This window comes from Drosophila mauritiana, chromosome 2L, assembly GCF_004382145.1.
Source record: "Drosophila mauritiana strain mau12 chromosome 2L, ASM438214v1, whole genome shotgun sequence".
NCBI classification, from domain to species: Eukaryota; Metazoa; Arthropoda; class Insecta; order Diptera; family Drosophilidae; genus Drosophila; species Drosophila mauritiana.
Genome location: NC_046667.1, coordinates 4,719,503 through 4,745,175, shown reverse-complemented (window position 1 = coordinate 4,745,175; position 25,673 = coordinate 4,719,503). Strand labels below are relative to the sequence as shown.

At 43.1% G+C, this 25,673-nt stretch overlaps 4 protein-coding genes across 5 annotated transcripts; 2 read left to right on the top strand and 2 right to left on the bottom strand.

Annotated features, from left to right (window-relative positions):
* The first annotated feature begins 18 nt into the window (after window positions 1-18).
* On the top strand, window positions 19-1,335 carry LOC117150282 (protein farnesyltransferase/geranylgeranyltransferase type-1 subunit alpha). The gene is made up of 3 exons (XM_033317101.1): window positions 19-245; window positions 314-674; window positions 735-1,335. The coding sequence occupies exons 1-3, from the start codon at window positions 107-109 to the stop codon at window positions 1,228-1,230; spliced, it is 996 nt and encodes a 331-aa protein (XP_033172992.1). The 5' UTR covers window positions 19-106; the 3' UTR covers window positions 1,231-1,335.
* Window positions 1,336-1,838: 503 nt separating this feature from the next.
* On the bottom strand, window positions 1,839-8,814 carry LOC117150281. 2 transcript variants are annotated; one of them, XM_033317099.1, is made up of 5 exons: window positions 7,357-8,814; window positions 4,982-5,085; window positions 4,126-4,242; window positions 3,588-4,063; window positions 3,120-3,516 (listed from the first exon to the last, which is right to left on the bottom strand). In XM_033317099.1, the coding sequence occupies exons 2-5, from the start codon at window positions 5,081-5,083 to the stop codon at window positions 3,120-3,122; spliced, it is 1,092 nt and encodes a 363-aa protein (XP_033172990.1). In that variant the 5' UTR covers window positions 5,084-5,085; window positions 7,357-8,814. The 2 variants fall into 2 exon arrangements, with proteins under 2 accessions (XP_033172991.1, XP_033172990.1); XM_033317100.1 differs by lacking the exon at window positions 7,357-8,814 and having other exon boundaries at window positions 1,839-3,516; window positions 4,982-5,083.
* A 3,582-nt stretch (window positions 8,815-12,396) lies between these two features.
* LOC117137544 (probable ATP-dependent RNA helicase DHX35) lies at window positions 12,397-15,980 on the top strand. The gene is made up of 5 exons (XM_033299045.1): window positions 12,397-12,595; window positions 12,660-12,751; window positions 12,819-12,912; window positions 12,971-14,718; window positions 14,777-15,980. The coding sequence occupies exons 1-4, from the start codon at window positions 12,467-12,469 to the stop codon at window positions 14,690-14,692; spliced, it is 2,037 nt and encodes a 678-aa protein (XP_033154936.1). The 5' UTR covers window positions 12,397-12,466; the 3' UTR covers window positions 14,693-14,718; window positions 14,777-15,980.
* On the bottom strand, window positions 14,741-17,596 carry LOC117137568 (short-chain dehydrogenase/reductase family 16C member 6). Its single transcript, XM_033299077.1, has 4 exons — window positions 17,090-17,596; window positions 15,732-15,849; window positions 14,996-15,596; window positions 14,741-14,939 (listed from the first exon to the last, which is right to left on the bottom strand). Exons 1-4 carry the CDS (start codon window positions 17,243-17,245, stop codon window positions 14,837-14,839), a joined length of 978 nt encoding a protein of 325 aa, XP_033154968.1. The 5' UTR covers window positions 17,246-17,596; the 3' UTR covers window positions 14,741-14,836.
* Between the last annotated feature and the right edge of the window lie 8,077 nt (window positions 17,597-25,673).

The window sequence follows — 25,673 nt, the reverse complement described above, 5'->3', positions numbered from 1 at the left end:
CGATATCGATAGGCTATAGGGCCCGATAAATTCGGACAAGTAAAAAAGAACAACATAAATTTCCACCCGCACCGGCGCTCAACAGTTTTGTTCTTAATTAACCGCGATGGGAGACAGTTCGGATGAGGAATACCTGGGCACGGACTGGCTGGCTTACAGCGAACGCTCCGACTGGAAGGATGTGGAGCCGCTTGCCCAGGACGACGGTCCCAATCCGGTGGTGTCCATTGCTTACAGTCAAAAGTGTGAGTAATGCATGCGGCTTTATCTCTGGATGTCACTTTATCTGAGCAAATATATCCGTACATCGTAGTTCGCGAGGTCTTCGACTACATGAGGGCCATAATTGCGAGCGGGGAGAAGAGCCAACGTGCCTTGGACCTCACCACGGACGCACTGCGTCTGAATCCGGCTAACTACACGGTCTGGCAATACAGACGCGACGTCCTGCGCGAACTGAAGGCTGATCTGTATGAGGAACTGGACTATCTGACCGAGGTGATTGGCCAGAACTCGAAAAACTACCAGGTTTGGCACCACCGACGCGTCATTGTCGAGATTCTGAACGATCCCAGCAATGAGCTGGAGCTCACTGAGAACGCCCTGGTCAACGAAGGCGATGCCAAGAACTACCACGCCTGGCAACATCGCCAGTGGGCCATTCGCAGCTTTAAGTGAGTAATCGTTTGTTTATTAAGATTCACTTTCTATAAACTAATTTGCACTACTTGTAGTCTCTATGACGACGAACTTGGCTTTGTGGATCGTCTCATTTGCGAGGATCAGCGGAACAATTCGGCCTGGAACCAGCGCTTCTTTGTGGTCAAGCATTTAGGATTCACGCCGGAACTGATCCAGCGCGAACTGTCGTACACGATGAACCGCATTCGCATCATCAAGAACAACGAGAGTGCCTGGAACTATTTGGTGGGCGTGATGCGGCAGGGCGACAGTGGAAATGCCCTGCTGAATAGCTACCCGGAGGTAGTGGACTTCGTGGAGGAGCTCTACCAGGCCGGCAATCGATCGCCCTATCTGCTGGCCTTCCTCATCGATCTGTACCAGGAGCAGGCGCTCCAACTGAAGGCCAGCGATAGCGATCAGCTCGCCCGCAAGGTGTACGGTCTGTGCGAGGACATGGCCACCAAACACGATGTGATTCGTCGCAAGTACTGGCAGTATGTGGCCAACCATCTGAAGAACCAGCTAAGCACGGTCGAGCAGAAGTAGCAGCAGTAGTCCAGGTTACAAATCCATTATTGCTTAGTTTTAAGCCACATACGAAGTACTTAGGCCTTCTTCTTTATACATAAATAAAATTTAATTTACCGTCAAGTGAGCTGAGCGCCGAGCATGTTGCAAAACCCCAGCCACATACACATTGCCACATGCCCTGATGGGCGGCTGTCTTCATCTTGGCCGCATCCGTCCGACTCTGTTTATCTAAGTGGGCTGTTGTGTTTGCACACGTAAATTTCATTAACAATGAGCAGATAATTTTAGCGCAGTGTGTGCGCCAGCTGAGTGAGCTCGTAAATTATGGAAACAATTAATGTTTTTAATGCCAGGCTTTAGCAAGAGCTTCTGTTTTGTGTGCAAATGAATGTGGGAAGTATAGTGAATACTTTAGAAAATATTTCTAGAGCAGAAAGTATCTTCACCTTCAGCTATCTGCGTTTAGTTGCCATCGCAATCGTTATCTTTTTTTCGTCAGAGACGGGAAGAACCTTCAGTGTGCTGTCTCAATATTGTTATTTATTTAAATTTGCTTCTTTTAGGTTTTTGTGTTTGTTTTTTTTCTCATTCGTTTTTTAGTTCGAGTACATACAATATAGCAGTTGTAATATATAACTTTTCATTTAATTTGATTTTCTTGCATACATATTGAGATTCGGTTTTTGCATTTTCGTAAGAGAAAACCTCCAAAGATGGCCCGGATTCTCATCCAAAATCATCCAAGGGGCAGTGGGAATCGGGATTTGGTAATTTGGAATCGGGTTGGGGGGTATGTACTTAAAATGAAGCAGAAGACATCTTTGGCGTGTTTTTTATTTCGTTTGTTTCTTTTTAGTTCAGCTAAATAGGAGCAAAATCATTGAGTACTCGTTTGCGTAGTTTAATAAAATTTCGTAATAGTAAAATATATATATTTATTTTGTATTTTTGTTTGGTTTTCGCTTCGTTTCGTATTCCCTTCTTTGGGTTTTTGGGTTTATATATATATAAATTTGAAAAAAGCCTATAAATCCAAATATGTTTGGTTGGTACGCGACCATTTAAAATCAAAGCACTTCGTTTGGGTCATCGAAAGTATTCAATATAGTTTGAAAAATATATATATGTAGTATTCTGAAACGGCTTCTTTAAATAGAGGAAATTGTGCATAGCTCTGTTCCATGGCCCAAGCGAGAGATTTCCGTGTGTTATTCGGTTTTCGGTTGATTCGAGATTATTCGAGATTATCCTGTTCAGAGATTTTGCGTGGCGAGCCAGTAGAGAGAAGTAGTTGGTGTGTGTTGCTTGTTTAGTTCGTTTAACAATTTGATATATAGAGTTAATATATATAATAGTTTTAATAAATTGATGCGCTCCTTGATTTGCATCTGCATTGAGCCACCCACTCGGTTTGTGTTCTCTGCTCGTTCTTGGAGCTCACTTTTGTAAAAGCAATTTTAGCAAAAAATTAAAAATGTTCTCTCTTTGTCCTCGGTTCCCCATTTAAAATGTCTGACTTCAGCGCCCCACTTGATCGTTTTAATTCCCCTGGTTAAGGTTTAGTTCTCCTGTCATTGAATCCTAATCAATACCCATATAAAATAAATCCCTTAATTATTCTGGCCGAAATACATTCGCCGCATTTGCCGATCGACGCCGCCGCTGTTTTCTGTGTGAGGAAGCTTCATATACCATCTATAAATATACTCGTACAGTTTCTTGGTTTTCTCGTTAATATAATTGTTTAAAAAATCAACGCCACCTGATGTGTGCCATGTCCTGTCTGTCCTAAAGAGTCCTAATGGGTGCTTACAGCTTTAAGCATAAGTTCTGCGTGGGCGTAGCGCTCCGATCGATCTCTCATCTCATTCATCTCGCATCTCGTATCCCTAACCCAAACTGGCCTACTTGTCCTCCCCGATGCCCTCGTCGGTCGTGGTCTTGCGCTCCCTCCCCTCGTCGCCGCTGATATCACATTTTTCAGCCAACATATCCTCGATGCCCTCGTCCACCGTCTGGCTCTCGCCGGGCACATGCTTGCGCAGCTTGGTCACCACCACGCAGTCGCCCTGCGGCAGCGGCGGAAACTTTCCGTAGGACGTGTTGCCGATGGTGCCCACGGTGCTGTCCTCGTAGCAATCCGGTGTCATCCGCACACGGCACGTCTCGAATGCCTTCTCGTAGCCCAGCTTCGTGTACAGACTGCGGGACGCATCGTTACCAGGACGAATCACCACGAAGGGCGTGTATCCGCGCTCGATCACCAGTTGGGTCAGCGACTTGGCCAGACGGATTCCATAGCTGTGCGAAAATAATTCATTGTTTGATCAGTAAATGGGCAGTTTTCAGAAGGAATCTGCAGCTCCACTCACCCCATGCGCCTGAAGTCTGGACGTGTTTGCATTGAGAACATGGCACCGTAGTATGAATGGACCATCCAGGCGGCTAGCTCTCCGGTTTCCTTGCGAAAGATGCCCAGGCCCGGTAGCTTGCGGACGAGGATGTCAAACAGCTGGACGCACTCGATTTCATTGGCAGGATATAGATCATGTATGCCCTGCACGTTATCCAGATTGAGCAGACGCATCTCGGCGTCATCCGGCAGCGGCTCCAGCTCCAGGTCGGCGTTCAGCTTGTTGCACACGTAGATATCACCACTGAGTCGTTCCATCACACCGAACTTCGAGTAGAAGTCATCCAGGCGATTCATAATGGCGATGTGCGTAAAGTTCAGGTACATAGGCTTCTGCCAATCTATAAGTACATCTTCGGTGCGCAGCATATCGACATGCTCGATGTGTGCGGATGGACAAAATATGCCTAGCGTTTGGTATATATTGTTGTGCGGCTAAAAATAATTAGTTTATTAGTTAAACTTAGTCCTGTGGATGACCAAAGGATCAAACTCACCGCAAGCGTGCATCCTGGGAAATGGAGAATTATCGGTTTGTCGGGCCAATCTTTAGCAACATAGAACTTAAAATCCCAAATACGATCATTCAGGTACGTTTTTATGGTTTGATGAAACTGCAAGTATACAAAAATCAAGTTTTATTAAAATTCATTCTATTTATCAGCTGGATTTCATTAATCAAATATGCGTGATGAAAATCTTCTATGTTTTAATCATATTTCCAAAGGAAGCAGCTGACGAACTTATAGTATGAAATGGTTCGTGCTTAATATTAATAATTTGAGAGCGCAATTAATGAAATGAAATTACCCTAGTTTACTACTTTAAGCACTCCCCATATTTTGCAATTACAGAAGCAATTTCCCAGTCTTGGGCATCGCATTCCCTTAGCTGGTTGCTAACCGCCCCGGAAAAAAAAAGGTTGGCTCGCTGAAAATCGAAACTTGAGGCAACTCCGGCGGTGGCCAAATCCTTGAGTCCTTTGCCAAACCATAGATATAGCCAGCAAAAGTACAAAAGCACGTGATGTTCGGGGCGGAATGGCATTAAAAATTGAACAAAAATACAAGTGTAAACAGTGAAAACAGGTCAACAAACAAAAAAAAAAAGAAATGCGAGACCAGTTTCGAGGGTTTGGGATTGCATGACTGGTGGTCTCGGTAACGCCTGCTGGCTACAGGAAAAACACCCTCCCTTTTTCCGCCCAACTGCAGGTAATTGTTGGTAAATTATCTGAGAATTGGGCGTGGCACCTGGGGAATACATATCTTGGTGTCAAGTCGGGCGGGCATGCAAAAGTTTCAGGGCGCCAAGTTAAGGATGCAAAAGAGTGATGACATTTTCGATACGCACCTTTAACGATTCCGGCAGATAGCGCTCTAAAGTTACCAAAATTTCTGGAAGCTCTGATTCATGCACCAAACGAAAGTGTTTACCTTCAGGAATGATTTCCATTTCTGCAACGAAATTAAAGCCAGGTTACATTTGTGTGTAATGTGTGCTGTTTCGGGTAATGCTTGTATATTTAGAATCCCTATACGTCCATCAAGGTCTCACGTTTGGTCGCTTTCAAGGCCAGAAGCTCAACAAAAGCCAAGTTGGAGCAAGCAAAAGTCGCAGCGGAGGGAGTCTAAGCAACCGTGGCACTCACGTCCGGATGTTCGGGATGCTCGGCCACAAATGGTTGGTCGGAATATGGTTTGGCTCCTCATATCCATCGCGAACTATGGCCCCCGGCTACTCTGCCATTCAAATTGGTTGTGCATCGGAAGGACATCATCGGCAATTGAGCCAAATTAGCAGGAAAGTGCCATGCCAAAACATGTAATCTCCATCGAATTTCGACCAGGAATCAATTTGATTCGATTAACTGAAATTTGGCTCAATTACCGTCATTAATTGACGGCATGATTGGACTAGATTTCAATCAAGGTTAAGCCCTTAGTATGCATACTTAAACTTAAAGTTGTACTTAGTTACTAGAGTATAACAAGCAATATTATATTATTATTATATTAATCTGTAACGGAAGGAACTTATTTTGTGCCGATTTCCAAATATGTACATACATAAATTTGCAGCTAAATGTGTGTTTTCTTGTTTTTATCGCAAGATTGATGGCTGTTGTGATTGATTGGCGATTGCGCCAAATATCATTACCCTTCGCCCTACGAAGGCATGTGCCACTCCCCCTTTTTTCCAGCTCGACCACCGCCAGGGGTTACTATGACTATTTATTGCAGTAACTTGTGCGCTTTCAACGAATGTATGTAACATGCTGGCTGAAATTAGTATTGGCCATGTTGTACATAGTCCAAGGTGGGCCTGGGCCAAATGGAGGAGCACGGGTGGTGGTGGACCACCGACCACTGGCCAAGATATGCCACGTATCCGCATCACGTCTGATTCAGCTCAGACAGTGCTTAGGCACTTGTGTGCCTGGGCAAAATCAATATCAGACTTGAGCATTTGCTATTTCTGTTGATGAGATTTGTCAACTTTTTAGTTTAAGAGTTTACAAATTATAGTAAACGCAAGTGCAGAATTAGATATAATAGTTTTATTGAATGCCTTTGCATTTTAGAGATAAAAGTATCATTTATTTGTAACTAATGACTACCTTTCTCAAAATATATTAATATTATTGCTTCTTGGCTATCTAATTTCCCTGTCAAACTTTTCATGTTGCGTTTCTTATAGCGATGGGCCTGCATGACACTTTCTGTTGATTTGATGGATAAAAATACCGTTGACATTTCACGGCGTCACCCCCGTGGGGATCGGAAACCCAGACGCAACACCGCAGGTGCCGACGTCGCCCCGAGAAAGTTCGTTTTCGCATTCCCATTCCAATCCCGGGCCCTTTCTTCTCTATATGGTGGGTAGACTACCCCGCCCACGACTGCGGCATGCTTCCTTACCTGTGGCATGCTATCGCACTTGTCAGCCAATTTATTTTGGCTACGTTTGGGTTTTTTTCCGGCCTAATTATTGAGCTGCCATATGGCAGCGATGCGTTAAATGTTAATACCCTGGCCGGAAGGGCATCATGAATTGGTCATGAGCTAGCTTCCCCTGAATTCGCATGCAAATTTCTAGGAACAAGGACATTTCGAACATCGAAGGATCACCAAATAAGGCAAGGTTGAACTCAGGTAAAATTTAGATATTTATCAAAAGAAGTAACCAAAATCGATGGGACTATAGAATGTAATTGAATGATAAGGTTTCCCAAGGATTTGTAAGGATCAACGGGAGGTAGAAGATTAGCAGAACACTAAGACAATAGATGAGGGATAGAAGGGATTAAAAAAAATAGAGAAGGTAAATGAAATGGACCACAATAACCGCAATAGAGAATAGATAGCACAGAAGGAAACAAGATATCCCTAAGCTCAGATATTAATCAATAGAAATATGAATACTTCACAATAATCTAAATGTAGCTCATAGTCTCTATATATGTTGTTGGCTATTTTCATAGTTATTAATGATACGACACGGTGGAATAGCGTCGCAAAGCGAATTTCGAGGAACCCTTGGCGGCTGATTACAGATGCGGTTTTCTTAGCCGCATCCACGCTAATTGACATGCACATGTGCACTTTCGGGAATGGCGCGCAGAAAAGTTAGCGACGTGTTCTCAATTAAAACGGAAAAATCAGAAAAATCAGATACGATGCGAGGAATGTGCATAGGGCACAGTTCCCCACCACAAATGCACTTACAAAAAATATTAATTCCGTTGACCTTGTGTGAATTTGAGGCTGCCTTGGCTGGTGGTGCGGCTTTTGCTCCTGCTTCTGTTTTTGCTTTTCCGCTGTTTGGCGGTTTTGGTGGTGCTTTTGCTTTGCTTTTTCCTTGCTTTTGCGGTTTTCGACTTTATCCTCGAGGCGTGTCAGCTTTGCGTGCGCGGTATATATTTAAATTTAAATTTATATTTATTTTATGCGCTCACCGAATCGTATGTGATTTATGTTTGGAAATTTATAAAATTAATTGATTTTGTTTTCAGTTATTTTGTTGTTGGTTTTGAAAAAGTGCAGTATGAAAATAATTGTTGTTTATAAATTTATGTTCCGTTTTTATATTCAAATCACAGATGTCTTTATTAGAAAAATTTAGTTATTATTTTAGGTTGTTTTAGTTGATAGTTGTTTTTTGTTTATTTTTTGTTTTGTTTTGTGTGTTGTTATATTATTGGAAATTCTGGAAGTTCTTTTTTCTGAGTTTCTCTTTGCTGCTTCTTGGTTAGGCCGTTTTTGAATGGAGATGTCGGCAGGCTGTGATTGATTTTTCTGTCGATTGATTATTGAGTGGGCCTAGCTCGATGGACGCGACTGTTGTGGACTGTCTCCGCCAGAGTTTACAGTTAGATCTCGTGGTGCTCTTCCTCTTTTCTCTCCTCTTCACTCTTTTCTGCACCTCCTTTAGCCCCCGTTGCACCTCCACTGATGGCCTAACCTGGTGGCGTCTTCTTCTTCTTTTTACCGTTAACGTCCGAGCGCTGCTGCTCTGTACGCGGGCGTGTGTGTGTGTGGTGTGTGTGCTACGCGCGTGAGTGTGTGTGCATGGTGTTTGAAAGGGGGTGGCGGGGGAAGAGGGTGCGGAGTTTTTGGAGTTTTGCAGCCGACTACAATTCTCGGCAATGGCAATGGCAATTCGCTTTTCGAGACGCGTCTATCGTTGCAATTTATGTATTTTAACAGAAAATTGATTTTCCTCTGCGGCCTGGCCTGATTTCAGCTTCCTTTTTTAGTCCTGCGTGGGCTGCTGAATCCTGGCGGCGCCCTCAGTGTTGATTTACTTCAGTTTGGCTTTATGTTCGTTTTTCTATTTTGGCCACACACAACCAAGGACACTCACGCACACACACACACCGACACACGCACCCACAACGGTACACGCACAGTGGAATCGAATTTGAGTTTGAATAATTTGATTGCGGCGCCTGGTTTGAGAACTTTTTGCATCAACTGTGCCTGGACTGGACTGCTTGCTGTTGCTGTTGCGTTGCTGCTGCTCCTGCTGCGGCGTTGTTGCTGTTGCTGCTCCAATTCGCTGCTGGTGTTGCCTTCGCCTTGGATGGATTTTCCTCGGTCTGTTGGTTCTCTGCCTTGATGTCCTCTGCGAAAACCGAACTGAACTGAACTGGCTGACTGACGACAACGAACTGATTTCGCAGCCCAAGGAGCAGCAGCCATGAAAGCGCCGCAGCAACAGCAGCAGTCGCAACAGCAACAGCAGCAGCAGATGTTGCTGCTTTCGCCGCAGCCTGTTGTTGTTGCCACCCCGCCTCACAGTGGGCCGATTTCAAAGATTCCCAAAACGTTCTAGACAAGTCTCGAAGAAAATTTTAAGTTTTAGCTTAGGAGTCGTTGTAAATTAATAATTATTTGCAATATATCGGCATTAGAGAATTGATATCCTTATAAGAAAAATGTTTTTAAAAAGGTTGAAAATTTGGGTAGTATTATAATTAAAATAAAGGGATTTACAAATTTTGCAAATTTAAATTTTTAATACTTTAAATATTTTAAAATTCATAAATAATACATTTATCATTGACCCGAACCACTGCGCTTGCAAATTCGAGAACGAAGGAAACTGCAACGTGGCAGCGACGTCGTGTTTTTCGCCTTCGTGTATTTATTCGCTCTCTCGCAAGGCTCCTCACCCTTGAAATTCGCTCAATTCTCTCTGCACTTACAGAAATGATTGCAGTCATGTTTCTTACTATCAATTATCAGTATTAGACATTACATGATTTTGTTTTAAATAGCTTACTGATATCGTGGCAAAGGATTAAAGTCAACTACATGAACCCCGGTAAGTATGCAATATTTTCTTCAAATAGTTAAATAATGGCCTAGCACTTCTCAGTTTGAATTTAATAGTTACACATTCTACGTAATGGTAATCATTGACATATTAGATATGTATATAACAAAGTGATGAAATGTAATTTCGAACGACTTTTATCCCTGCACTTTCTCACAGTGCGTATGCTCTTTGTGCGCGCTCGTCCTCTTTCACTGTTTACCTCCCACTGTCGCGCTGCAGTTGTGTTGGTACTCTCCCGTGGTGGTGTTGCCATCCCCATCGAAAAGGCTCTCTTCCTGCCACTCTCTCACTCCAACTCCTTGGTGAGACGGACGAGGAGTTCGGCTTTTGTTTTGCACGTTGCCATTGCCCAGCGGTAACTGTACACCGTGCCGGATTGGGATATGCGTTTTCAAAACACATTAGCGGAAACAAAGAAGTGGAAAAAAAACTGTAAAAAACAGTGGAAAATGGCCACGGCGTCAGCGCAATACGTATACGCCACGTAGCGCCGCCAGTTTTTGGAGCACGTGTCACCAAAGCCGGTCGCTCTCTTTCCACCTTTCACTCTCTCTCTCTGTCTCTCTCCCTCCAGCTCTCAGTACTTAGGCGGCCTGTTGTTTTTGTTTACGCCGCTCAGCTGTGAGGACCTCAAAATCCTTGCTGCCGAAAAAAATCCATTTTAATCGCCGCCGTTTGGAGTGATATGCCATCCGAAATCCGGCCAACTTGACCGGAAAGCCATACGGGCGGCCCAAGGTCGCGTGTGCAATTGACATTTTTATTGACATTAAGTGGTGCAGGGACTAGTTTCGGTTTCAGTAGTTCCAGTAATTAAAGCAGACATGAAGACGCGCCAAAGAACAACGCCCGGAGTGCTAGGACTCCAAAATGCACTTTGCGAAAATGCAAGCTGAAATCCTAACTTCGAGGATAACAAATTGTGTATAGTTTTATTGGCTACTTAGGGTTTAAAAGATGAGTTATTATTTAAGAAGGAGATACCATACTTTACCGTATTAATTTCCACTTAAGTTCCAACTATTTTTTTTTCGTGTGCTTTTTGTGTGTGCTGCATTCGAGTTGCGACTTTGCCGCCCTGCCACATGCATCATGAATCACGCAAATTCGCGGCACGCAAAGACAATGACGCCAGCCCCTTTTCGCACCACTCGCTGGGTGTCGAGGACGCAAAACTCCGGCGTTTGTAATCAGGGTCGTCAACGCGAAACTATAGTTATAATACGTAGATAGAACAAAAAGGGAACGTACCCTCCACTGGCATTTCCAAGGAAACTTTGCTCGTAAAAGCCGGAATAACAGTTAGCATTCATGCCGCCCTTTAAGGTTTGTGGCATTTAGTCAGGTGCCCAAAGACGGGGCAATCGGAATTTGGATACCGGCAGTGGAGTGCCGACAGCCGTTTGACAGTAAAACCCTGGCCTTGGGCGCATCTATTAAAATTTATATGCAACCGAAACTGGAACTGGACGCCAAACAGACAAGATACACACTGTGCGAAAATGTGACAGCCCCCCATAACCAGCAATGTAACTTAATATTCACTTAACTACTATTAAGTGGAATAGAACGCAAATGAAATGACTAATCTATATGCACAGCGGATTTAAAAGCATAGGGATTTTATTATATTAAAATATTTTCAATTTAAGATGAAGTACTAAATATTAAATACTAATTATGAAATTATTATCTATTTTATATTTATATCCTCTTTACCTTCAAAAGCTAATATCAGCTGGAGTATAAAGTGAAAACATTTTTCTTAGTGCCTTTTAGTTGAAGCACTTTCCGCGGACGGCGGTGTTGACAAACTGCTCGCAGAGTTTTTGGCTTTGGCGACTTGGCGCCTCGTCCTTGGCATGAAGTTCGCCGCTGGCCTTTAATTAGCTTTTCTCGGATTACTCATACGCCATGGGGGCTGGGCTCGAGTCGAGTCAAGTCGAGTGGAGTGGAGTGGAGTGGAGCTGGGCTCCATTGTTTCAGCACTGGCATGCGGATGTGGTTGGTCAAACGTGCATGTCGGGCACGTGTTTTGCTGTGCTTTGGCTTTAAATTGGTGGTTGGGTTCGGGTCGCATCGGGTGGGGTTAAAGTTAAAGCGAACGTTCTTAATGTCAGGGTCAATGCAGAATACGGGGGTCTTGCATGTGGGGCCGATGTGTGGGGAATCGACGGCCATCTTACTCGTCCCAATATTGGCGGCATGCATATAATACCCACTGACGGTGCATAAATCAAAATATATACAAAAAAAAACGGGCGAAACAATGTGTGTGTTTTGTTGCTCGAGAGATACAATACAATATTTATTCAAAAGCAATTGGCCGGGCGCTTCTGTCGCCGACAGCTGCACAAAACTCGGGGGACACTTTTGACACACACACGTGGCCAGGGCGACCTTATAGTACATAATGAGTTTGCAGGGTATGCAGAGGAGCAAAGTGGCCTTGCCACTGGCAATTAGAGTTATTTTCACTAGCAATAGGGGACATGTCGGTGCTGCAACGTGCCCGCAAAATGGCCAAAAACATGTGCATGAATAAAACAGGTGAATGTTATGGACATTTGCCACTATTGGGGCTCGTGAAATGGTCGACTAAATCAAACATATTATAATTTGTGGGTACCAAAGGAATTAGCTTGTAGTACTAGCAAACAATTTTTAAATACTAATATTTTAGAGTTTTAAACTGTATGCTTAGTTCTCAGCTCAGTATCTGGTTGATAAAGTATTTAACTAAGTTTTTGTGTACTTCAACTTATTATATAGTTGAGAAAGCAAGAAAATTAGCTTTATTTGGTAGTTGGTTATCGTTAATCGAAATTTCAAAACAATGCAATTTCCCGCCAAATAAAAGTGTGACCATCAGCTGATATAAGACTAGATTCCTAACACTCTTTTGCGCGCTTTGAAATTTTGCACCACTGCAGTGAGTCCATCAGCTGTTTACTTAATTTCAAAACTAAATCTAAACAAAGTAAATAATCGAAAATGACCACTTTTAAGCCAAAGTTCTTAAAACCCGAGACGGACGATGCAATCACAGATAGTGCTGGTGGTGAACAGCAGTCCTCTGCCTTTGTATTCAATGTCAATCACAATATGGGACTCATGGAGCAGGTGGGCTTACAAAATATACCTTTAACATTTGCTAGAATAACAAATTAAACTTAAATTATTACAGAGGGAGCGCTTGCCCATACGCCAGTACCGGGATCAAATACTATACTGCTTGGAAAAGCATCAGGTGGTCATCCTAGTGGGTGAAACAGGCAGGTTTGTATAGAATTCCATGTGTTCCAAAGTAATCTTTCTAACTCTTCGGGTTTTCTATATTTTCCAGTGGCAAGAGCACCCAGGTGCCACAGTACTTGTATGAATGGGGTTGGCACACCAAGGGACTCATAGGCATCACCGAACCACGACGCGTTTCCACCGTAAGTAATCCTAAACGAAAACCCCTATAAAATCTAAAGCAAAAGACTCAATTTTTAGGTTACGCTGGCTAATCGCGTGGCACAGGAACGCGGTGAACTGGTAGGTGACACGGTGGGCTTTGTAGTCCGCTTCATGGAAAGCATGAGCGCGGTGACCAAAATCAAGTTCATGACCGAGGGCATCTTGCTGAGGGAAGTGCTAGCCGATCCGCTGCTCACCCAATATGGTGTTATCATCGTGGACGAGGCGCACGAGCGGAATATGCTCACCGACATGGTTTTGGGACTGCTCAAGAAGATCCTTCGCAAACGCAGCTCGCTCAAGCTCATCATTTCATCGGCCACCATAGATGCAAGCTTCTTCAGCGAGTTCTTCAGCTGGCCAGGATCGGGCGAAGTGAGCGTTAAGCTAAGCATTGAAGGTCGCATGCATCCTGTGAGTAATTTTTATCTGAACGAACCCTGCGCCGATTATGTGAAGGAAACTGTGGAGACCGTCTGGAAACTCCATCAAAAAGAGCCGCCTGGCGACATTTTAGCCTTCCTAACTGGCCAGGAGGAAGTCCTGGAGGCGCTGGATCTCCTGCGCGAATACATCGCCAGTTCGGAGCAGGAGAATCTCAAGGTGCTGCCCATGTATGGTAGTATGTCGAGCACCGATCAGTTGGCGGTATTCTTTACCCCACCAAAAGGATCACGCAAAGTGGTGCTGGCCACGAACATAGCAGAGACCTCCATCACCATTCCGGGCATCGTTTATGTGATAGACTGCGGCTACGTAAAGGTGAAGTGGTACAATCCCAAAACCTGCAGCGACAGTTTGGTGATAGTGCCCGTCAGCAAGGCGTCGGCCATCCAGAGAGCAGGACGAGCGGGTCGCATGCGTCCCGGCAAGGTATATCGTTTGTACACTAAATCAGACTATGATGCACTAGCTCCTCGACAGCCACCCGAAATGCGACGCAGCGAATTGAGCGGCACTATCTTGCAGCTAAAAGCGCTGGGCATCGGAAACATACTGCGCTTTGATTTCCCATCGCCACCACCGGCGCAGAATCTACTTTCCGCATTGGAGGGTCTATTTGCCTTGGACGCCATCGATGAGAAGGGCAATCTGACGAAGCCCGTGGGTTACCTGCTGGCCGAACTCCCCTTCACCGCTATGCTCTCCAAAATGCTCTATGTTTCCGGTCAGATGGGCTGCTCCGAGGAGATCATAACCATCATTGCGTTGCTGCAGGTGCAGTCTATATTTTCGCGCCCAGCTTCAGCGGTTGCCCAACAAAGTGGACGCATGGCACATCGGCACTTCGAAGTTGCGGAAGGGGACTTCATTACGATGTTGAACGTTTACACTGGCTTCGTGGAGGAGGGCATGACCAAGGAGTTCTGTGGCCAATACTTTCTCATCTACAGGAATCTTAAGAGGGCCCACCAGCTGAGGGAGCAGCTCATCACATTGGCCAGAAAGAAGTACGGCATTCCAATCTTCTCGTGCAAGGGCGATGTGGAAACGTTGTGCAAGTGCATCACCGCCGGCTTCTTCACACAGGTGGCCTATCTGCATCACTCCGGAGTCTATCGACAAATCAGCAGCGGCACTGAACTGGCCATTCATCCGAACTCCACTCTCTACACACTTCCTCAAGCGCAGTACGTGGTCTATGGGGAACTGCTCCAAACGACGAAATTGTTCATGAACTACGTGACCGTTATCAAGAGAGAGTGGCTGACGGAGCTGGCGCCGCATTACTACCAACAGACCACAGTGCGGGATTAGCAAGAACTAAAGCCTTAAGGATAGATGTAAGTCTATTAAAATAGTTCATTAAATCAAATAACTAAGTTTATTGTAAAATTATAGGGGAAACGAACAAGAACTTAAGTTTAGGTAATGGATTCCATGATGACTCCCATTGGGAGTTTAACCAGCGGCGACGCGCCCGCGTCCCTGGAACATCATCATAGACTCGGGTCCACGAATGACGCGCGACATCAGCTCCCAGCACATTTTGGCGGGCAAAAGACTGAGAAAACCAGGATTAATTACATTGTATATAACTATGCTATTTGGACTACTTACCATTTGAGTGGAGTGAGCAGGCGAATAGAGTTGGGCAGCACGCACCACACCTCGTTGCAGCGCACGGCGTTCTCGATGCGATCCGCCACATACTGCGGCTCCAGCATGGGCATCATCCGCGGTCGAACACCCGAAAACATGCCCGTGTTGATATAGTACGGGCAGATCAAACTCATCTGGATTTGATCATAGCCATGGGCCTTCAGATCAGTGAGCAAACTCTCGTGGAAACCGATGCAGGCGTACTTGGTGGCCGCGTAATCACTGCATCCGTAGGTGCCCAGCATTCCAGTTACCGAGCCCACGGTCACGATATGACCCCGATTATTACGCATCATGTGCGGCAGGAACGCTTTCACGGTCCAGTAGTGCGATATGATGTTGATGTTGTACGTGTTCTGGATGACGCGATCGTGCAGCTCCCAGAAGGGCTTGCAGCACACGATTCCGGCATTGTTAATCAGTATATCGACGGGACCAACCTCCTCGTTGACCTGGCTGGCACGCTGGTAGATCTGCTCCCGATCTGAGATGTCCACAACGTAGCCCTTGCAGTTGTCATAACCATGTTTGGCCAACAAATCCACAGCTGTCTTTATGGCTGCGCGGAAAATTATGATCAAATATGGTTTAGCTAATCAATTTGTAAATGTAACAGCTTTCACTAGCCGTCGGGTTTTTTGACCCGCCTGGCAGAAGCTGTGACGGCGTCATTAGCACCTAGGTGCGATTTTACCTTCTTGATTTATATCCCAGATGACAATGCGGGCCTGAAGGCGGGCAAAGTTTAGAGCAATCAAACGTCCAACGCCGCCGCCTCCTCCTGTGATGAGCACCACCTGGCCGGAGATGTCCTGTTAGGGTTATAAAGTATATTATAAATTAATAATTGTTATATATATATCTACATCTATAAGCAAACTCATTTAGCATACGAAAAAGGTGCGACAGACTTGTAATAAAATGACTTGGGCATTTTGCATAATTTAAGCTCGAGTTTGTTACTTTGGCCAACGAATGAATGTCTTGCCACATATGCTTGAATCATAATACAAAACAGATGTTGCAAGAGTGTCACCAGCTTTTACAACAAAGTTCAATCAATTTGAGCTGGGTTCAATCCCCTACAGCAGGGCATATCGGTTTCCATCGCCGAAATGCAGCAAAGGAAGCTCTTTTCAACTGTCTGCTAGTCAGATCTCAACTTTTTCTTTTAAATTACTGGTAATTTATATGTACTTCTCTATGCAATTTACTTTTTTTTTTTTGGTGTGCGTGGAGCGTGCATTTTGCAACAACAGCAGTGACTAGGGAAAAGGCGATGCTTTGAATGAGGAAAAACTTGTTGTCATACTAAGTTGGTTACTGCTCATCGGACTGTCAAGTCACGGATATTTTTGGCCACAATCCGAAGATGCGTTTAACTTGGACAAACGTAAATAGCCAAAATGTAAATGGCTCAAATTCAATGTCAGCCATGGACTTTGGGTAATTGAAGACAAAGCTCCATTAACGCAAATATTTAAACAAAATAGTTTAACTTTGCAGAAGCCAATAAATATTTAAAGTAGCGGAGGGCTCATTCATGAATAGCCAGCAAAGCGTGTGAACAAAATTGTTTGCCATCCAAGCGTGTCAAAACAAAGAAAGGGGTTTGTTCAAACGCTCTTTACGACAATTTTATAAGGCTTGCAAACGGAGTAAGTAAATTGGAAAGTTTTTTAACTTCGTACAAAATATTTGAGTTAAAATATAAGTTTTTCAAGCTGAGAGTATCATATATTCGGCTGCTGCGCAAAAAGCAAACATGATTTGTTTTCATTACCGCCAAACTGCGCGTGGCTCATTAAGATTTGTGAAATGGCCAAAACTGACGGTTTGCACAAAAAAGAAAAAAAATGAAGACAAAAGACCTGGCTTTAAGGTAGCTCTACCTATGATTGATTTCGAGTGGCGCACTGGAAGCTGCTTTAAAAAAATATGGTTATATTTTTTGTGGGTGTCTCTGGACATGGTGTTGTGTAATCCGCTGCGCTCAATCGGGCAAAGAAAGTCTATCAAATTATAACTAATATATGCACACTTCCGTTGTACCTTTAACTTTCGAAAGCGCTGCGGCAGCAGACTGTAGTAAATCGATTCGAGTACGTAGTACACCGATTTAATCGCAAACACCACCAAGTCGAGGAAGAATTGATAGGCGGCTCGGAGCGGATGATCCATGTGCAGAAGACCCGGTGAGGCGGTCATGATGATGGCTATTTTGGCTTATATCACGCCCTTGGCAATTCAATTCGTGGGATCAAACCCACACGTGCGCGGCAGTTTCGAATGGGGTTCGGTTCGAAAATGTTGTGTTTTAAATTCACGGCGCATGCGCGGCTTGAATGGCTGATTAGGGCTGTGGCACACCACACAAATGGCACTGGGCCTGCGCAATTTGATCACTTTTAATCGAGCCGCTCGAATGCAAATGAAATTCGCTGGAATTTCTCCGCCTTCCTATATGTTCGTTCGCCTCGCGATTTCAACTCGCGATCCTAAGCACTCACGTCCGTCTGGCCTGAACTCACAATCCCCACTGGTGATGATCGCTGCTGTTGGTCTGGCGAAAAGCCGAAAACCTCCGGCCCAAGCCAACGCTTTTTCTATTTTGTTGCCTTTTTCCATTGTGCGACGAGATTCACGTTCACACAATCGCAGTAGAAATGCTCGGCCAGCATAAACATAAGCCGAATTGAGCACTTTCTTAACGTGGCTTTTGCTCTTTCTAGCCAAACAAACGGCAGCTGCTGGCTGGCTGTTTGTGGCCCACTCGACCTGTTTCCTCGTTCATTTTATTGTCTTAGTCGGCCAGCATTTGATTACGTTTTATTTGATGTCGATTCCGCATCTATTTCCATGCTACAGTGCCTATTTAAATCGGGCCAATACCAACTGGACCAGTCTTGAAGATACTCTTGATAACAATGCTTCAAAATACATAAAATTCTTATTTTTAAAGAATTTTGTTAGAAGCTCAGAAAATTGTTCTATAGAACTACTCACACTTTAAGCAATATACCTAATTTAGTGGGTTTTTATACCAAAATTATACTCTTTACTCTATACGCCCTCACTTAAAAACTGTTTCAGATCGAAATATAAATTTAACAACAGCAACATAATTTAGAACATGGTTTACACCTTCCTTCTGTGAATAATAAAACATAAATATTCCGCGAAAAATTTACAGTGGCATCGAAAACATAATCCGATTACCACCGAAAAGTATGCAACAATGTACTAAAAAATACAAATTTAAAGCACAATTATTACAAAAATTCTTTCAGTGTCTTGTAAAACAGTTCGGAATAGAATCATATATATCTTACAGGTGTACTGTTACTTTCGTTACTCGTTGCACTTAAGTCTATTCTTTTTAATCACCATTTGACATCTAGAATTACTGTCGTATAAAAAACAAAAACTAGTTCCCAAATAACTCCTAATTTTTCTTGACAATGATTTGAATTTAAATATACAAACATATTTTACATGAAGGACTCCGTTCTTTGTTCTATATAAAATCTTTGCTATTCAACTATATTTGCCACATTTCTCCAGTGATTTTTGCCTATATCTCTAGCTAAATGTGTTAGTTAAGATAAGTACCAGGTGTATCCTTAATTTGCTTAGCTGATCGCCAGGACAAGATGCAGTTTTGCTTTATCGATACCGATTCCAATCAATTTCAGTCACGCGGCAATCGTCACGCGGCCAACAAAACTACCGATATTTTAGCCAGGCGCGCAGAAATCAGCAGAGCGACGAGCAGTGCCCAATCGATACAAGCAATCCGGCGGATACAGATACACACACGCACACAGAGAGTAGCGGTCACAGATACGGAGCACACAAGCACAGGCACAGATACAGATACAGATACTGAGTTCAGTTCGGTTTCTGCTTCTTTTATTCGTCGCAACTTTGGTTGGTGGTTTCAGCCTTTCTGCACTGGGATTGGGATTGCTGTTCAGTTTATTGGTCGGCAAGCGTTCGCCCAGTGCCTGCATTCGAACAGCGCAAAATTCAGGAAAAAAACTTCAAAATTTGTGTTGGTCGAATGACACAAACCGCGCACCAGGCACTCAGGATCGCCCAGATGGTGTTTGCCCTCATATAGTTGGATGGTGGCTCTTATTGGCTGCCGTCACAGCTGCGCACTCACACAGTGCCACAAATGCCTCATGGACGGTGTGTATTGTTTTCATACCCTCACTGAAGATATTGTATTGTTATGTGAGCTATTTCATAGCTCGGTAATAAGGTATCTTATTACTATTTGAGTTGCTTGTTAAGTTCCTGAGATATTCTGGTGAAACTTTAAAAATATATTGGTTTTGATATAATACATGCGGGGTTTGAAAATTCTGATTATCAACCAGCTAATTATTTAGTTACTGTAGTTAGTAGGCTTTAGATTATAGTCACCCTTTCTAATTTTATATCTTATGATTTAGTACTATATTTTGTATCATACTTTTGGATACATTTATTGACTAGTTGTTGCATTATTCGTTTTAAAACGTTGGTGGTCATATTTTATGGTACAAAACTGAACTTATTGAAATATTTCTGCCATAAAGGGTATATGCAGTGCGGCTCGGGTCAGAAACCTCCCTTTATTTAAGTGATAGCGCCCGGCCGGCGTCAGCTGTTTACTGTGACTGGTGCAGAAATGGAAATGACAGACCAACCAGAAATGCTTTAAAGCGGGGATAAGGCCATTACAGTGGCCAACTGGCCGAGTGGCCCGGAGGTGGAAGTAACCAGGGGCAGGGGCGGTGACGGTAGCCGTGGAAGGGGCAGGGGCAGGAGCGGCAAACGATCTGATGATGCCCCATTCGATAAGGCGAAGAAGAATCTCAGTCTGCAGAAGAACAGGTTTTCGTTTTAGAAGCGGAGCACCTTTAAATGCTGCTGCTGCAATTATGTGGGTGGAGTTCGTGCTTCATGTGGCATTGGCCATTGTTTGGCCACTGCAATCGATGATGATAGGTCCCGGGCCTATTGGCAATCACAATTGTAATTGGCCTCTCATCCGATTGACTCGAACCCTTTGAACACCCTATCCCGCCCTATTTTCCGAACCTTTTCCCACCCGTTTTCCGCCCCTTTTCCACCGCCCACTTGCTGCTGCTGGGCGATCAACAGGTGGATGTGGGGCATTTCGGTTCGGGCCCTGTGACTGGTGTTAGAAAAATGCGGCCAGCAGCAAAGCGTTCTCGCTTTTCGTTGGTTGGCATTGAAGGAGTTTTTTTCAAATTAAATTTTGTGTAGTGCGATTTGTTGTATCGCGCGTCCGTTAACAGGAGCGCAGAGAAATTAGAAAGCGGATTTCTTGCAATTTTGCGGCGGCTCATGCTTGGTGCGAGCGGGACGGCTAGACTGTAGCCGGCATTTTTGTAATGCGCGAGAGCAGGATGGCAGAAGTGCGGGCATAGATGTGAGTAGGTTTGTGTCTCCGCTAAAGCTTTTGCTGGCGAAAACTTGTTTTCACTTAAAAAAATAATACTACAGTTAAGGTCATAATTCAATAATTTTTTAAAATTCCCTGTTTAATACAAAAAACGGTTGAAAAATATATATTGTGTATTGTGAAACTAGAATATACAACTAAATATCTAGTTGCTTTATAACAAGTTGATTTAGTTGATTGATTTTAAAGTTGATTTATTAGTAGGAAAACGTGTGGTTCGTCAACATTAACGAAGGTGAGATAAATAATTAAACTGTTTTATACTTCTCGTTTTGAATAAAAAGTTACGGTGAATTGGGTTTATTGAATTCTATCTCATTTTCATAGAATGTGCGTCAGAAATTTGTATGACGTTTATGTTGACATTTTTCTTGTGTACCGTTCTCTAGTTTAATCCAAAATAAGATTGTATAATGACGTTTATTCTCAGAATCTTTGCCATACATAGAATAGATTATATCCAATTATTCACGCAACTTTTTATGATGGGTTATGACGCAGGTTTTGGGACAGGTTATCAAACCCAAAAGAAAACCCCCGAGCATAGCGAAAATTTATGAACTCGCTAATCAATTATCGTGCGAAATTTATTATCTAACATTTCAGGACGTCGGATTATGGTCTTTTGCCCATTTTTAGAAATAAGTTAGGTCCGACATGCGCCTATTTATACTCCGCATTTTAGTTTAATATTTAATCAAGCAGCCGAAGAGGTCACGCGTATTAACAACTGCAAATATTTAACGCATCTCGAGATTGATAGACCAAAATGTAAAACTGAAGCGTGGACCGAACCTCCTAAATTGAATGTGCTAAGGTCAAGCGGCACAGATGATAAATGATTCCATTAGCTAAGATATTTCCGAAATCAGGGACATTCAAATAATATTTACAATAGTTTTTCTGCTATATTTATAATTATTTCTGCGCAGATTCAAGATAAACAAACTGCTAAGTTAACTTAATCAATCTCACTTAACTTCAACGAACATGCAAATGTATAATATAAGTTAACACTAACCACAGATTATGGCTTGTGTTTTCAATAAATATTAATTTATTATAATGTCAGGTACATAAATAAATAAATATATATATATTTTATCGATGCAACGCAAAGTCAAAGTGTGGAATTATATTAATTTAAATCAGATTAAAGCTTTGATTTTGCTTTGATTACACATATTTTTCGCCTTCGCCATTATAAATATTAATGAAATATTAGCAGTTTGATTCACTTGTGTCAAGTGTTTGAAAAATAAACCCATGGACTTGGACTCGTGTTTCCAACCAGTTCTGAAGATTTACACACGATCGAAATCCAATAAAGATAAATGTTCGCTTAGATAATGAATAGTGTCAGTCACAATATGGGCAAAAGGAGCAATGAACCAGCGTGATGGCTAAAAATATTAAACATAAATGTATTTCGTGTTGTATTTTTATCGATGGATCTTTTGGCAACGCACCATGATTGATTGGGTAATTAAAACTTTTGGATTGATATGTAGAATTGTGTTTTTCGGGACTAATGATGTGCGATAAATCAACTTTAGAGGAATGTTCTCCGCTCTTACCCATCAATGAACCGCCGCAGATGAGTCATGATCACTGCTCGGGTATTTTGAAACCATTGATACCTTTTCCGTGTTTTACCATCCACCTCTTCAGCGGCCAATCGACTACTGGATATTGTGGCTCAAAGTATTTGGGATCGCAGCGAAACCAGTCACATGCCGCCTTTTTGGTTCTGTCACGTACCAAGATGAGGCTACCGCAACGTCATCCATCGAGTGGCTGGCTGGCTATATACATTCACTTTTTCGCATCCGCGTTATCGCCGGGCGACAATAACAAAGTAGCCGTGCCGCTCAAGAAGTGCTCTTCATCGTCGTGGTACTGGCAACTCGAATCTCGTACCTCGCACTGGGTACGCAAATGTTGTTGTCGCTCCGCTCAAGGTTGAGGCAAACTGGTATCATCATCCACATCCACATGATTGTGGCCGGGCTGTTGTTTATTGTTGTTATTTATTTTTTTGGTTTTTTTTTTTTGGTTTATATTCGCTTTTTTGGCCGAAGCCGCTAAACTGTTAAGAGCAGTTGGCTGAATCCGAGATTGTGGCCCAATGCGGTCGCCGCTTGGCACGAGTCGCCGCGGATTAATTAGTAGCCATGTCCATTTAGCCACCGAAGATGTTCCTCGGGGTCGACCGAAAACTAGAATACTAGAAGCCTTTCCCTTGTCACATAAATTTAAACAAATCTTTGCACTTTTAAAACTATAGCCCTGAAAGTTAATAATAACTTATGTGTGCAATACTTCCCTGTGCTTTTTTCAATATAGATATGTTCTAGATATGTAAGCTAGATATTTATAATATGTAAAAGTTGAATTATTATTACAAATCTTTCCATAATTGGAAACAGATATTGGACGCCAACTTGTAGGAGTGTGCTATTGGCCTTGAACTGATGCCAAAATCGGGCAGATCAAAAGCCAGACTAATGTGGTTAATTCTGTGTGCGCTTAGCATTATCTGCGTACATTATTGTAAACAATAAAAATATTGTTAATGACTTCGCGGAATGCACTTAGCACTTCTTCAACGTTTTACATTCAAACTGGCTCGTTTCTCGGTCCCAACACATCGGAGTTTATGATTTATGAACAATTTCTAAAGTGCACTTGTTTGACCGCAGACTAACAACAAGTTGGACAGGTGGTTGTTTTTGTGGCGTTTGTTTTTTTGTTTTTGATTTTCAAAATGTAATAACAATTTAACTTGACTTGGCACGCATCTCGATCTTCTCAAGCGGCGAGTCGCGGGACCGAAGTGGAGGGCAGTGCGTTGGCAGACATGTGACAAGATCTGACAAACGGCTGTGTTCCCGCCGCCGATGTGGCTTCTAATTCTGCTGACAGATGAGGTCGCCCCCAACGCAGTTGTGGCTTGTGTGCTGATGACTAAAGAAACAGCCAACAGCCGATCAAAAAGCTAAAAACGCAGAAAAAAAAAACCAGCCAACCCTGAAACTGTTAGGCGAACTGCAGCCCCCCAAAAGGCACAGCAGCAGCTCATCAGAAAGATCATCAAGAAAATAGCCGGCGACCCATGAACTTTACACAACGCAATTTGCTTTTTTTTTTTTTTGGCAGCATGATGGGGTTAGGCGGGGTGAAGTTGATTTTATGTGCAACAAGTGCGTTGCAGCAATCCATGTTGCAGCTAAAAACAGAAAAGGGTCATCAAGTTTCATTATAGATTTTTGGAAAGCCATGTTTTTGGCGGAGTTCAAATTGAAAGAACTACCAAAAAAACCTCTTAAATTAGGATCTAATCGCTTTAGGGCGTTAATAAGTGACTTAAGCTCCCCAACAATGGAAACATTAAGTTGATGAATCGAATTCAACAATAAAGACATTTGATAGCTGAACCAGTAAGGCAGTTCGCAGATGAATATATCATAGTGAAACACAATTGGTGTGTTAAACGAAGGTTCACAATGGCGCAGCGAAAATAATCCAATTTAAATGTTGTAGTGCAAAGTTCGCGTTCGTTGCCTAAGTCTTTTGTTTTGGCGGTTCTCATCTGTTTCAGCGGCCAACCTGCGGAAAACTGTCTGACTAAGCGCTTCTGATTTATGACTGCAGCATGCGCTGGCCGCTCGGAACATATGTTCAATTGATTTCATAAGCATGACACCCCGGCTGGCAAACAAAAATTAACTTTTGCCTTATAAATATGCAACTTCCTCCACGACGATTGAAGCACTCGCAAAAATCTTGGCCCTAAATGGTAAATGCTATTTTTTAGTTCTATTCCAAACGTTCATTTATAATTTCACATGAATGACATATATAAAGTGAGAATTGTTGAAATTTTCAACACGCTATTCTTTTGTACTACTTTTTTTTCGAGTGTGCCTGAATCGGATAGGTGGATGATGATGTAAAAATTACAGCAAGAAAAAATATGAAAAACCGAATGTAAAACACACACACAAATTATGCAAAGCTGAGCTATTGCCATTGCATATTCAGGCGATGGACGGCGATGGAAGATCGAATGGAATGGGCTGGGATAAGGGGTGGAAATGGATATGGAAATTCTATGGCATCAGACATCCGCATCTGCCCCTGACTGTCTGCGCTGCACAATTCCGCACACACCCTCTTTTTAGCGTTTATATAATTTGTCAGATTTATGGCGCTGATTAGACAAATGGCGATTCTAAGCGAACCAATGCAAGAGTCTGTCTGCCTCTTGTGCAATCAGCCCGCTGGTTGTTGTTTATGTTGCATTGTCTCTGGCGGCAGAAGCAGCAGTCGCAGCAGCAGCAGCAGCAGCATCATCAGCAGCAGTATTTAATATAACTAGATACATGTGGGCGGCAGGGCCTAAGGGGGCGGGGCCGTGGCCGAAGACCCATTCATACGAAGATTCTTGACGGCCTGTGCGCGAAATGTGTGTCAAAGTTTGCTGTACTGTGCTCCGTGCATTTTCGCAATCATCTCTTCGCTGTGTTGTGTTTCGTTTCGTTTCGTTTGTTTGCCCGGTGTTCCTAAATTTTTTTCCGATCTTTTTTTTCGCATATGGAAAATTTTTGTCACGTTTTCCGTGACGAATTTAAAATGCGCCCGGGCACTTAATTCTTTTGTGTCACAACGAACAGACCGTTTTTCGTCTTCACATTTTACACAGATGCGCTAAATTGCAGACATCAATCATTTTGATATTTTTTTTATTGTTTTTATGATTCGCGCTCATTGCGTAATCCATACTTTTGGTTATGGGTTCTTCTTCTTGGCTTCACACTTAGCGCCTGAATAAAAGGTTTCATTTCATGACTGCCGGAGATGCTGCTGCTGAAGTTTGAAGTTGGATCGAGAGCCAGCAAGGTCTTGATTAATTTGTTGCCAATCACTTTTCGTGTGGTGCGACAAAAGCCCCACACTTGGCCAAAGCAGCCAACGCAAACACAGCATTTAAATTTCAACTAATGTGTAAATGAACAAGCGTCGGCCTCTTGGGGTCAAATTTGGCAACATTTCTCATCTGCCGATCGGGCAAAACCATTTAAAAAGTATTCGTTTTTCAATCTTTTTTGCCTGTTTTTTTTTATTATGATTTTTGTTCAATTTGCCGCGGCCAAG

Bases quoted from the DNA above. Each gene is read 5' to 3' on its own strand.
- LOC117137568 (XM_033299077.1), bottom strand. From the start codon at position 17,245: ATGACCGCCTCACCGGGTCTTCTGCACATGGATCATCCGCTCCGAGCC. The intron at 15,597-15,731 runs GTAAAATCGCAC...TTTTCCGCGCAG, and splicing joins CTGGGATATAAATCAAGAAG to CCATAAAGACAGCTGTGGAT. The intron at 14,940-14,995 runs GTAAGTAGTCCA...TGGTTTTCTCAG, and splicing joins CTGCTCACTCCACTCAAATG to TCTTTTGCCCGCCAAAATGT.
- LOC117150282 (XM_033317101.1), top strand. From the start codon at position 107: ATGGGAGACAGTTCGGATGAGGAATACCTGGGCACGGACTGGCTGGCT. The intron at 246-313 runs GTGAGTAATGCA...CGTACATCGTAG, and splicing joins CATTGCTTACAGTCAAAAGT to TTCGCGAGGTCTTCGACTAC. The intron at 675-734 runs GTGAGTAATCGT...CACTACTTGTAG, and splicing joins TGGGCCATTCGCAGCTTTAA to TCTCTATGACGACGAACTTG.
- LOC117137544 (XM_033299045.1), top strand. From the start codon at position 12,467: ATGACCACTTTTAAGCCAAAGTTCTTAAAACCCGAGACGGACGATGCA. The intron at 12,596-12,659 runs GTGGGCTTACAA...AAATTATTACAG, and splicing joins ATATGGGACTCATGGAGCAG to AGGGAGCGCTTGCCCATACG. The intron at 12,913-12,970 runs GTAAGTAATCCT...CTCAATTTTTAG, and splicing joins AACCACGACGCGTTTCCACC to GTTACGCTGGCTAATCGCGT.
- LOC117150281 (XM_033317099.1), bottom strand. From the start codon at position 5,083: ATGGAAATCATTCCTGAAGGTAAACACTTTCGTTTGGTGCATGAATCA. The intron at 4,243-4,981 runs GTGCGTATCGAA...GTATACTTGCAG, and splicing joins ATCTGCCGGAATCGTTAAAG to TTTCATCAAACCATAAAAAC. The intron at 4,064-4,125 runs GTGAGTTTGATC...AATTATTTTTAG, and splicing joins TCCCAGGATGCACGCTTGCG to CCGCACAACAATATATACCA.